General features: G+C 38.3%; 2 protein-coding genes across 8 annotated transcripts; one reads left to right on the plus strand and one right to left on the minus strand.

The window, feature by feature from the left end:
* Nucleotides 1–35: 35 nt before the first annotated feature.
* On the minus strand, nt 36–6,870 carry LOC113059940 (splicing factor U2AF 65 kDa subunit-like). Of its 7 annotated transcripts, XM_026228650.1 has the most exons (12): nt 6,393–6,870; nt 5,698–5,756; nt 4,257–4,383; nt 4,054–4,163; nt 2,858–3,009; nt 2,557–2,673; nt 2,279–2,447; nt 2,109–2,188; nt 1,577–1,699; nt 1,390–1,488; nt 1,051–1,302; nt 36–970 (listed from the first exon to the last, which is right to left on the minus strand). In XM_026228650.1, exons 4-12 carry the CDS (start codon nt 4,073–4,075, stop codon nt 836–838), a joined length of 1,149 nt encoding a protein of 382 aa, XP_026084435.1. In that variant the 5' UTR covers nt 4,076–4,163; nt 4,257–4,383; nt 5,698–5,756; nt 6,393–6,870; the 3' UTR covers nt 36–835. The 7 variants fall into 7 exon arrangements, with proteins under 7 accessions (XP_026084435.1, XP_026084438.1, XP_026084433.1 ...); XM_026228653.1 differs by lacking the exon at nt 5,698–5,756 and having other exon boundaries at nt 6,725–6,870; XM_026228648.1 differs by lacking the exon at nt 5,698–5,756 and having other exon boundaries at nt 1,390–1,476; nt 2,309–2,447.
* Nucleotides 6,871–7,424: 554 nt separating this feature from the next.
* On the plus strand, nt 7,425–11,023 carry LOC113059943 (isochorismatase domain-containing protein 2). The gene is made up of 7 exons (XM_026228656.1): nt 7,425–7,487; nt 7,703–7,825; nt 8,452–8,576; nt 9,531–9,743; nt 9,901–9,971; nt 10,316–10,433; nt 10,801–11,023. Coding segments are annotated over exons 2-7 (594 nt in total). The 5' UTR covers nt 7,425–7,487; nt 7,703–7,824; the 3' UTR covers nt 10,867–11,023.
* The last annotated feature ends 434 nt before the right edge of the window (nt 11,024–11,457 follow it).

Genomic DNA, 11,457 nt, shown 5'->3' on the forward strand with positions numbered 1-11,457 from the left:
AAAGGAAAATGAGACAAGTATCTTTTTCACTGTGCATAAATTTGGTTAGGTCGGGCCAGGAAAATAGGAAAATAGAAAATAGGGTTGACAAGAAACAGTACAGCATTTATAAAAAGAGGGAGAGATAGCAGGAAAAAGACAGAGAAGGAGGGGGAAAATAGAAGACAGTGTAGATGTTCATCCTCTTCAAGATCGCGGCTTTACCTCATACATGTATGGTGTCAAAAGACGACCCGGAAAGTCCTCTGGCTTTTTGAACTCTACACTTTCACACAGGAAACCTTATTCACAGCCTAAATAAAAACTATATCCAAATAACAAGGAGTTCTCTCCTTAAATACCCACTCTCACCTTCTTGTTTGAATGTAACATTCATTTTTGTAGTTGTCATTGTTTCTCTTCCCTCACTTGCTCCTTTACATCCTCCTCTCACTCCTATCTGACCAGTCTGTAGAGCAGAAATTCAACATTGAGAAAAGGTCACATGTAAAATATTCACTATGGGCCTAAATAAAACTGGAAGTTTAGTGGCATGTCTAGCTGAATCCTTTTTTGTAGACAATGACACGGTACGGTCCATTTTCCCATCTTAAAGCTTTGCACATACTCCATTGTTGTTGCCATAAAAAATAAAAAATAAAAAAACAAACAAGAAAAAAAAAACATGACAAATGAGTGGTTCGCTACATTCTGACCAATCACAAGTCATGTTTTTAAAAAAATGCTCAGACCCTCTCAGACCTCATAAATCTACAAAATAAGGGGCTTCTGAGAGATTGAAGTCACACCATGTGCATCTCTCCGAGTCTCTCTCACTCTGGATTCTGTCCCATCTCTACCAGAAGTCGCGGCGGTGGTAGGCATCAGGGTCGCAGTATTTAGTCACCACAACTCTGTTGGCGAATTTCCTTCCTGTTAAGCCCTGCATTGCCTTCTGGGAGTCAAACATTGACATGAACTCCACGAAGATCTACGACAAAGAAAACCGAAGCATGAATAACTTTTAAAAGGTCACATTGAAATTTGACAACGTACAAGCAGATATCAAACCTTTCCAGTGCCGGGAACTTCCACGCCGTCGACCGGACGCGGGATCTCGATGCTCTTGACCTGGCCGTATTTGGAGCACTCTTCTTTGACGTCTTCCACAATCTCCTCATACTCTTCATCATCCAGCAGCTCCTCTGGAGCCACCATGTTCATCAGACACAATACTTCTGTGGGAATGCCACCCATCTGAGTCATCGAGTTGTTTATGAGACCTGGGACTTGAAGGGTAACTGGAGTTTGGTTTATACCCGTCTTGAGAGGAAAGAAAGAGGGGAAGAGGGTGAGAAACAGGACATAAGGCCTACATGGCTTTCATCCATTAAATCAATTTTCCCTCACCAGTGTGGTGTTCTTGGAGCCGACGCTTGCTCTCTGGACCAGGAGCTTCTTGTCCCCCAGCTGCATCCCGTTTAGTCCAGCGATGGCCTGTGAAGTGTGCTTTGGAGAGGTTAGCATGCATGTCAACCAACAGCTCAGAGTGTTTACAGGCTGATTATATAGATATGATGCTTTTTGTTGTTATCACCTGGTCACTGATGTTGACGTCAACATATTCACAGAAGGCATAGCCCTTAGAGAGGCTTGTTGCACTGTCTTTCACCAAATTAAAGGCCTTCAGAGGGCCAAATGACGTCAGCAATTCCTTGACCTGAGGAACAGAGAAATATCACTGTTCTGCATTAAACTGATCCAATGTCACAGTAAAGATTGACATTTATAAACACATGCTTTTTAGTGTTCTATAGTTCTGTAGAACAATTTCTGAAAGATCATGTGAAACTTAAGACTAGTAATAGTTGATAGAAATTCAGCTTTACCATCACAGGAATAAATTACCTTTTAAAATGTACACCCTGACACAAGTGAGCTTATTGGCTTCAAATTTCAAAAGCATGGAAGCAACTGTTCTGTGGAGCATGAAAAGGTTTCATATTTAATTTGGTAAAGCATAAAATGTAAAACGATTGGCAGATCTGGCCATGAAAGCTCCACTCAATCGAGAGCAAATTCAGCAAACCTTTGACAGCGAACGAACACAGTGTCATTTAAACACAAACCTGGTCATCGTTGAGGTAATTTGGCAGACCGCCGATGAAGAGTTTATGGGCCGAATCAGGCACCACCGTGGAGACGACGCCTACAGAGATAGAGCCAGAGTGTGACCAACAATGATCCAAATCAAGAACTATTAAACTTTTGATCGAAAAGAGCAAAACATTGGGCGTACAAGAATTGGGGGAGCAAAAGAGAGACGTGCCTGGGACATAGACACTGGGGTTTTCACTCATGCCTGGCAGAGGCTGGTAATCGTGTGGTCGGCGAATCTTTAAACTCTGTCCCTGGAAAATGATGCCATCAAATGCCATGGCCTGTGTCGTCTCATCCACCGAACGGAACTATATTAACAAACATAAAAATAACATTCATATTACGCTCCCAATACTTCCTGAAGCATTTATGTGAGGATCTACAAAATGAGCTCTACCACTCTGAATGAAGACTGACCTCCAAGAAGGCGAAATTTTTGTCCTGGTTGATCTGAACAGCAAGGACTGGGTTACCTGGGGCCTGACACAGGCCACCTAAACGCATCTGAGCATTGAAGAAGTCCATCATAGACTCCTATAAGAACAAACAAATATCAGAAAACAATGCTATTCATCATACTGGAGAACAGAAGGTGTACTCCGGTTAATGGATGCCAGCTAGAATAGTACTGGATTCATGATAATGTTGACAGAAAGATCATCACACCTTCTAATACACCATAATATTAATGAATGTGAATGATAATACTGAACCTCACCTCTGTGATGCCAAATGGGATGTTGCCGACATAAAGCCTTCGGGCCTGTCTAGTCATCTGACTGCCCACGACAGGAACAGGTGTTGGAGTCACAGCCAGACCCTCAGGGGTCATTGTGGGCAGCAGAGCAGTGGCCGGGATCTGACCAGCAGCTGAAGTCAGAGGAAGGTTCAGAAGGATGTTAGACATATGGGGCCAATTGCACCAGCAAGACATAAAAAAGCTGGGCGTAAGTCCTACGCTGGGCTTTGCAACGTCCAGCTTTACGATACAAATATTAACACCTGTTGCACCATGATCAGGAGCAACTATGTCCGGCGTAGACAATGTGCGTCCATACCTACACATTCTCCTGCAGTTATAGATTTATCTGCGACGCATTCACGCCACAATGTATATTTGTTTTAATAGAATGCTTCTCTCAAGAGTTTTTTTTTTTTTTTGCCGACTGCTGACCATTTATTTCTGATTAAAAGTAAGCAAGCACAAAACTTATTGCAATTATTGGATGGCAGGCCACTACAAATAATGAATGGAATTAAAAGACATTAAACTTTCCAAGCAATTACACTGTCTAATATGTCAAATGGTTCAGTTTCTTTAACTGAACCATGTGGACATATAATATTTAACTGCATAAATATTAGGCTACATGATGTACATAAATATATTTTGTATTCAATTACTGTCGGCAGTGTGGTAGGCTACTGCTACATCGAGCTTCACGATATATTCGCTTATCCTGCCTGAAAAGACAAGTCCATAAGCATTACAGTTCACGTCTGCAGTAAGAATTAACTAACAAGACTGTGAATCCTGAAAACGAATGTCCGAGCAAATCATGACTTTTCACTTTACACCTATCTCTGAGTAGGCGTAAGATTTAGTCTCAGATGCAGCACTACACAGAGAAGGTGAAACGGGTATAAATTATACGCACGACTTAAAGTGCATTTTACGTCCAGCGATATTTTGAATAAAAGTAAGAAGTTTTCAAAAAATAAATACAACTTCTGAAAGGTAGTGTGTGCTTTTCCAAAAAAAAATTTGAGGCAGCACATAACCAGGAATGTTTAAAACCCTTGTTTTAACCCAGTGATTGGCTGACAGGAGAGCAGGTGGACCTTCATTGTTGTCCGGGATAGCAGGTGTAAACAGAGAAAGGAAGAAAAAATGAATGAAAAACTGATTATTACCCTGCATGGCTTTGTACTGCATGGGCGTGATGTGTTCAAATCCAGGAGGAGGAACATCCCAATATTTCTTCACTTTAATAATCTTTTTCTTCTCACGGTGTGGAGAGCGACTGCATATGGAGAAACACAGACCAACAGGAAGGTATTTTGAAAATCGCTAGGCTCTTGTCAAGACTTCAGTGAATGGCACTAAGAATTTCTACCTGCGTCTGTGTCTGCGGTCCTTGCTGTCTCCATGCCGATCACGGCTCCTCCTTTTCCTGTCCTGGTCTCTGCTCCGACTTCTTGAGCCACTGCGCCGGTGGTGCTTGTTCTCCTTGTCTCTGTCTGCTGCACAGTTGAGCACACAACATGATTGATATGACCATGTTCTTTAATTTAACATGGTCATTTAAACTGATATCTGCTTATATATGCTCATCTAAGCACCACTGTTGTCTATTGGTGGGAGGGGGGGGGGGCACGTTTTCTATTTGTGGGGAAAAGTTCATTTAATTATCAGTATTGGTCACTTAAATATATAAATCCTTAAAGGGAGAGTACAACCAAAACTTAAATATCTTCATCAATTAGCTACTCTTCCTCACGTAATTCCAAACATGTATGCACTTCTTCGTTCTGTGGAACATGAAAGTATTTTGATATATACATATATATCAATATACATTGGGGAAGTCGTGGCCTAGTGGTTAGAGAGTTTGACTCCTCACTCTAGGGTTGTGGGTTCAAATCTAGGGGCTGATAATACCACAACTTAGGTGCCCTTGAGCAAGGCACTTTTCTTGTGACATAGCATAAATGGCTGCCCACTTCTCTGGGTGTGTGTGTGTTCACTGCTGTGTTTGCACTTTGGATGGGTTAAATGCAGAGCATGAATTCTGTGTATGGGTCACCATACTTGGCTGAATGTCACTTTATATGTATGTATGTATGTATGTATGTATATATATAAAACATACAATGGAAGTCAGTCAGCACCAAAATCTATTTGGTTACCAACATTCTTCAAAATATCTTTGGCTTTGTTCCATAGAAGCAAAAAAGTAATATATGTTTGTAAGTTAATGACATGATTTTTATTTAGGTGAACTGTCACTTAAACTAAACAGATCTACAACTAAATATTATGAAATTATCAAATGTTAACTTGCAGATAGGAAAAGAAAAATAGAGGGCTTTTTATCAATCACATTTTGCCTAAGCACTACCTAGATAATATTTCTCTATGCATGCAAGTATTAGCAGTCTACCGATACATCGCCAAGGCCAATATAAAAAAAACATGGTCTATATATTGGCCGATATTTGGCAATTTTTCAAATATCGGCTGATAAGTTTTTCTGCTTGGCCGTGTTCGAGGCGGGACTTTTATTTTGGCGAAAGCTCTTTCACCCTCGTTCACTGTCATTACCAGTTCTGTCTAATACGGATAGAAAACTGTCTAATAATCAGATAGAACAGTTAAACAAAGGAATTATTGTATACAAAAAGTATTATAATGATTTATTTTATATTATTAGTAAGAAAGGCAAACATTATACTTTCTCGTTTGCAGTCAGCATTATGCAAATACGCATTTATATAATTTAATCAAATCTTTGAATGACTAATGAACATTTAATTTCACAAACCTTGCAAACTTACTTGAATCTAGCTGTGAGATCTAGCGAAGTGTGTATTTTTATCCAGCATGATCACATTCTCTGCGTGACAGTCAGTCCGTGGGAATTGAATGGTTTTAACTTGTGATTTGTAAATTATGCTGCACTTTATGCATTTGCCCATTCTCATATTTGTGTCATTTTCACTGTGTGCTGTATGTAAACAGTGTTACCTTGGCTTTATTTGAAAAATATGCACATAAACTTCCCAGAATACTGAGTTTCCTTTATAATTATAATTGTATTAAATATTTGTGAAAAATAATTGATCATCTAAAGTATAAGTATATTTGACACATTTATTTTTTAATCCATTGTCATATTTAAAATGTATTAAATATTAATTTTAAAAAAATTATATCGGTTTATATCGGCTGTCAAAAAAAAAACAATATCGGTCGACCACTAGCAAGCATACATTATATGTTCATGATCATTAAGCTCAGATTCTTTTTTTAAGTACCCCCAAAACCACATCCTGTGCAGATTAGGTTGGCAATGCATGCAAGACATAACAGTACAGATCTGTGCACAGTGATGCACTCTCCTTCAGGCTGCGCGCAGCCGCGCACGTCCAGCTTCGCCAGCAGAAGAGATTTACTGTCTGACCACTACCACATCAGCTCTGACACATGACCATACCCTCGCTCTCATCACTAGTACACCTTCATTCCTCACCTTGCTTGTTTTCGGTCAGCTGTCTCTCAAACTCGTCAAAATCTGACATTTTCCAGCAGCTCCAACACACTGACCGAGACTGAAGCGAGCTAGCTAGCAGCTAGCGATTCAGTGGTTGCGATTATCTCACATACAAAAAAATAAAGTTCACACCAAGCGTGAAGCAATTAAGAAACCACAGTTTCTGTAAGGGAAAAAAATGCGACCCTGACAAAGAAAAACGCAGTTTAATAAGTCGAGCTGATGTCTTCCAGAAGCGCACCTCAGAGCATACAAAGACTAGCATGAGGAAAACGTGATTTCAGAGAGAGCGAGAGTAAACACACATGTACCGGATGATGTACTGGAATAAACGACTGCTCTGCTCTTGGAAGAGTTCGTGCATTTCCCAAAATTACGTTACATACACCCTTTATTTTCCACAAAATCTCTGTAATACGACAAGGCCGCGAGAGCGCCCCCACTGAGGTCAGCGGCCACTCCCAAATACTTCCGGGTTAACGTTACAATTTTAAGACACTCAAATATGTTAGATTATTAACGATTGTGTATGTGCATTTAAAATCATAACATGCAGATACGCGTGTTCCGCATAAACAAAACTGAATAAACTAGACTGTTTTGTATCTGACTGCGCTCCGTAATGAGTGATCTGCTGCTCATAGGCAGAAAGCATCGGTGGCGATTTATGATTCAGTTTAGAGACTTTGACCTTTTGAATCCGTTGTATTGATCCGGTGATACTCTGTTTAGGTTAACGTTACATCGTCGCACCAGAGTGTGCTGACTGAGAAGACTATACTTGTGTGTTTTTGGTGTTATGGGTGAAGCAGAGAATCATTTACTCCACCGATACATCATTCATTCAGTTCGTTTACAAGCGAGATGACTCAGAACACTGACTCGTTCACCGAAGGGGGCGTGTTCGTTCAGCAGACCCAACCAATGATGTGTTCCTTCATATCCTTTCCTGGAATGCTATTGGCTCTTGGTGTAATCCGTCTGTGAATGCAGCGAGTGAGAATGATTCGTTCATTTAAAAGAGTCATTCAATATCATGACCCCACTACGAGTGGGCTGGGCTCTTATCTGGAGGTTTGTTTAATGTTACAGCGAGCGAATTGTGCTGCATTGTTGTAATAATCAAGGAAATATATGTGTTAAGGATACACGTAGATATTAATGTATACTTTTTTCTCTTTTCTGCATTTTATGTGCTGCTGTCGTTAATATCATGTATGACTCTGTTGGTGTTGTGCTCGGCTTACTCATTAACATATAAACTTCACGAGAGTTTGTTTCAACAACAGTTTTACCAATAAGAGCAGTGGGTGGACACTTATATAAAGCACATACACCCGGGTAACGGTGAGCTGTTTGTCTTCACTTGATCTTTGCGGTCTGCGACTCCCCCATATTGTACTGTGCAAACAGTAAGTACAGCTCGTCGGTCTCTGAATGCCATTGAACTCTTTATCAAAGCAGTATGACAGATGCAGTCTGTGTGTAAGCGGAAAAGATTCAACGCATTATTAATATGCAGGGCATTAGGAACACTGCCCACGTACTTTCACTTTTGCTGTTGCAATGACGGTGGCTCAAAACCCAATGACAGTGTTTATAGACGACGTAGTATTCATTTTAATTACACACACACACACACACACACACACACATATATATATATATATATATATATATATATATATATATATATATATATATTATTTTTTTTTTTTTTTTTTTTTTTATGACACAGTCAGACACTAATACTAGTGTAGTCGAAATATGGATTACTGCACTAGCTTTCAATCTTTTTGCTTCCATTGCCATTAAGATAATATGTACTTTTGTTGTACATCAGTTTCATGTTATTCAATGTTATTTTTAGTGTTTTATTATTTCAGTCAAGATTATGTAAATTGAAATCATTTTAAAACTTATTGGGGCCTCCATGGAAGTTTTCCGAGCCCCTCTGGTTGAGAAGCACTTTATTACAGTGTATGCTCAAAGACACAGAGATTCACGCGTGATATAACTGCTCTGTTTGCTTTCACAGTGGCAAGAATTGGCAGGCTGTCCACCAAAGGTTCAGTGCTGCTACTGTGTGACATACAGGAGAAGTTCAGACCCAATATTTTCCAGTTCACAAACATTGTGAGCAATGCAGCAAGATTGCTACAGGTAAGATCAGCACCTTCAGTTTATCAGAACTGCTGCAGTTGACATACAACATACTATAGTCACCTATATTTTAAATGTGCCATCTTCACTGCATCTTGTCAGCTGATCTTCTGTGCATTGTCTCTATCCATTCTATCTAATTTTGAATTTGATTTTTGGAATGGTATGAAACTTGGATTAATTTAGTTGCATTTGTGATTTGAAAATACAAAAAAAAAGAAATCATGATTAGTAAAAGATAATAGAATTTATAAATCAAGTCAAGTCTGCTTTATTGTCAATCTCCACATGTACAGTACATACATACAGAGAATCGAAATTGCGTTACTCTCAGACCCCGGTGCATACTGATAACATTAACATTACAGCCTAAAAATCTAGATCAAATATAAAATGTAGATACAACTATACAATAAGGGAATGTAAAAAAAGTCATATAATAAAATTAAAAATAAATAAAGCAGCGCAAGGCAAATGACAAACAGAGTGCAAAGATAGAGTTGTTTTTTTAATAGTTGTCACACGTGGTACGGCAGCAAAGTTCCTTGATTATTATGCCGGAATGAGAATATAGTTCCTAGCCATACCGGCCTAGAAAATTGCAACTTTTAACTACAGAAGAGTCAAGCTTTAAATAGGAAAAATATTGAAGCTCTCAGTCATTTTTGAGCGAGATGCTAGCGGTCTAATATGATTCAATGATCTATGCTAAGATAAGCTAAAAGTGCTATTGCCAGACCCAGATATCGCCTGAATGGATTAAAAATGATAAAACTAAACATTTTAACTTAAGTGGAGTTGGAAAATGAGCCAAAAATGTTTTCAAAAATAGTTGAGTGTACTTTTAAGTGAGGAATATCAGAATAATACCCAAGTCTTATAAATATCTTTATTAAGTCTCATTAATATTGCAATATTAATATTAACATAAGCTGAATTCTGATTCTGTTCCAGGCATGTCGAATCTTAAACATCCCTCAGATTTTAACTGAGCAGTACCCTAAAGGTTTGGGCCCCACTGTCCCTGAGCTGGGGGCCGAGGGCTTGAAGCCTCATACAAAGACCAGTTTCTCCATGATGACAGAGAGTGTGGAGAGCACACTCAAGAGCCTGGGAGACCCTCAGCAAGTCATACTATGTGGCATCGAGGCTCAAGCGTGCATTGCGGTAACATCACAAAGCTGTTTAAACTTGTGCCACTGCACTTTTTACTATCAGCCACACATTTACTATCTCCTGATCATGACCTGTGTTGTATTGTATTGTACTGTATAACTTTATTGTCATACAATTTTAAAGCGTTAGGCTTCTTTTTCTGCTGTAGTGTACAACCTATGATCTTCTAGAACGAGGCATGGAGGTTCATATTGTAGCAGATGCTGTCTCCTCTCGAAGGTATAGAAATAATTTTGTTTAAAATATACAAAATGGAAAACTATTGTGATATTTTATATTGATGTATCTTGACGCTATGTGAAATTATGTTTAAATCATTGCAAACATAAGACTTCTACATTCCTTATCTTGACTCACAGCCACATCTTTTCAAACACAAAGTCAAGTCAAGTGATGGATGGCATCTTTAAGCTTTTTCTAAAGGTCTATAGAAACAGGAGGAATTTTACAGTGTTTGCTTACAGATATATGTTCATTTGTTGAGGCGGTTGTGTAGAATCTGCTGTGTCCTATGAGCCAATTCTGAAGTGATTCTCAGGGTTTTCTAAACGTGTCATTTTCAGTCAGACAGATCGTCTTTTTGCCCTGTCACGCCTGAAGCAGAGTGGGGCGTTTCTCAGCACTACAGAGGGAGTTTTATTACAACTAGTGCAGGATGCCAAGCACCCCAACTTTAAAGAGGTACCTGTCGACCTCTCTGTCAGACATATTTTAATTATTTTAAACATAAAGGCATTCTGTCATCATCTCAGACTCTAAATCCATCACATTTTTTCTTGTGTATTATGTCTGCCTTTATATATATATATATATATACATATATAATGTATGTGTGTATATATGTATGTATACATTTAAGAAATGTAAAATTTAAATATGTACAGTTGAAGTTTCTTGAATTATTATTTAATTTAGGTTATTTTCTTTTTAAGAAATTTGAAATCTTAATGAATACTGATGTGGTTGGGATTTTATAGTGATTTAAGTTTGTATTTGGCTATTGTTCTGTTCATGTTGTGACCTGTCCTCCTTAATTTTTTGCACATAGATCCAGAAGCTCTTGGCTCACCCCTCCCCTGATACAGGCCTGCTGGCCCTCTTCAGCTCTCTGTAGGGCCAGTCACACACCTAACCCAGCAGACATCATTACATAAATTACTCAAAATCAGCTCAAACCGCTCATTGAACCTGTTGGACTCGTGTGAGCTCTGAGCATTTGTGTATCCAATGAAAATTATTTACAATAATAAATACCTGAAAGTATGAAAATGTTTCAAATGGCTCTACAATTCTGTGTCTGAAGAAGAGTTTTTGGTAATGGTAAAATAATGTTCTGCATGTTGACATAAGATAATGCATTAACAAAAAAAAAGCAATACATTTATAACAGCATTTATACATCTTTGTTAACATTAGTTAATAAAATACAACTTTTTATTGTTAGTTCATGTTAACTAAGGTCCATTACATAATATCTTACGTTAACATCATTACGTTAACATTTTAACATAAATTAAAACAGTTAAGTTTTAATTTAGGAATATATATATTTTTCATAAATAATTAACAATGTAGGCTATATTTTAACACAACTTCAATGTGTATGATATGTATAAATTTAAACCAATGTACACTACTTCATTGTTATGCCGCCTTCACGTGCTATCGGAAATTTCCTATTATTTCTCGTTTAAGAAGTCTTGAT

This window comes from Carassius auratus, chromosome 41 (genome assembly GCF_003368295.1).
Source record: "Carassius auratus strain Wakin chromosome 41, ASM336829v1, whole genome shotgun sequence".
Lineage (NCBI taxonomy): Eukaryota > Metazoa > Chordata > Actinopteri > Cypriniformes > Cyprinidae > Carassius > Carassius auratus.

Coding starts and splice junctions, on each gene's coding strand:
- LOC113059940 (XM_026228646.1), bottom strand. CDS start 6,441: ATGTCAGATTTTGACGAGTTTGAGAGACAGCTGACCGAAAACAAGCAA. Junction 2,674..2,857: donor TCCCATTTGGCATCACAGAG/GTGAGGTTCAGT, acceptor TTGTTCTTATAG/GAGTCTATGATGGACTTCTT. Junction 971..1,050: donor AAGTTCCCGGCACTGGAAAG/GTTTGATATCTG, acceptor TCTTTGTCGTAG/ATCTTCGTGGAGTTCATGTC.
- LOC113059943 (XM_026228656.1), top strand. Junction 8,577..9,530: donor ATGCAGCAAGATTGCTACAG/GTAAGATCAGCA, acceptor ATTCTGTTCCAG/GCATGTCGAATCTTAAACAT. Junction 10,434..10,800: donor AGCACCCCAACTTTAAAGAG/GTACCTGTCGAC, acceptor TTTTGCACATAG/ATCCAGAAGCTCTTGGCTCA.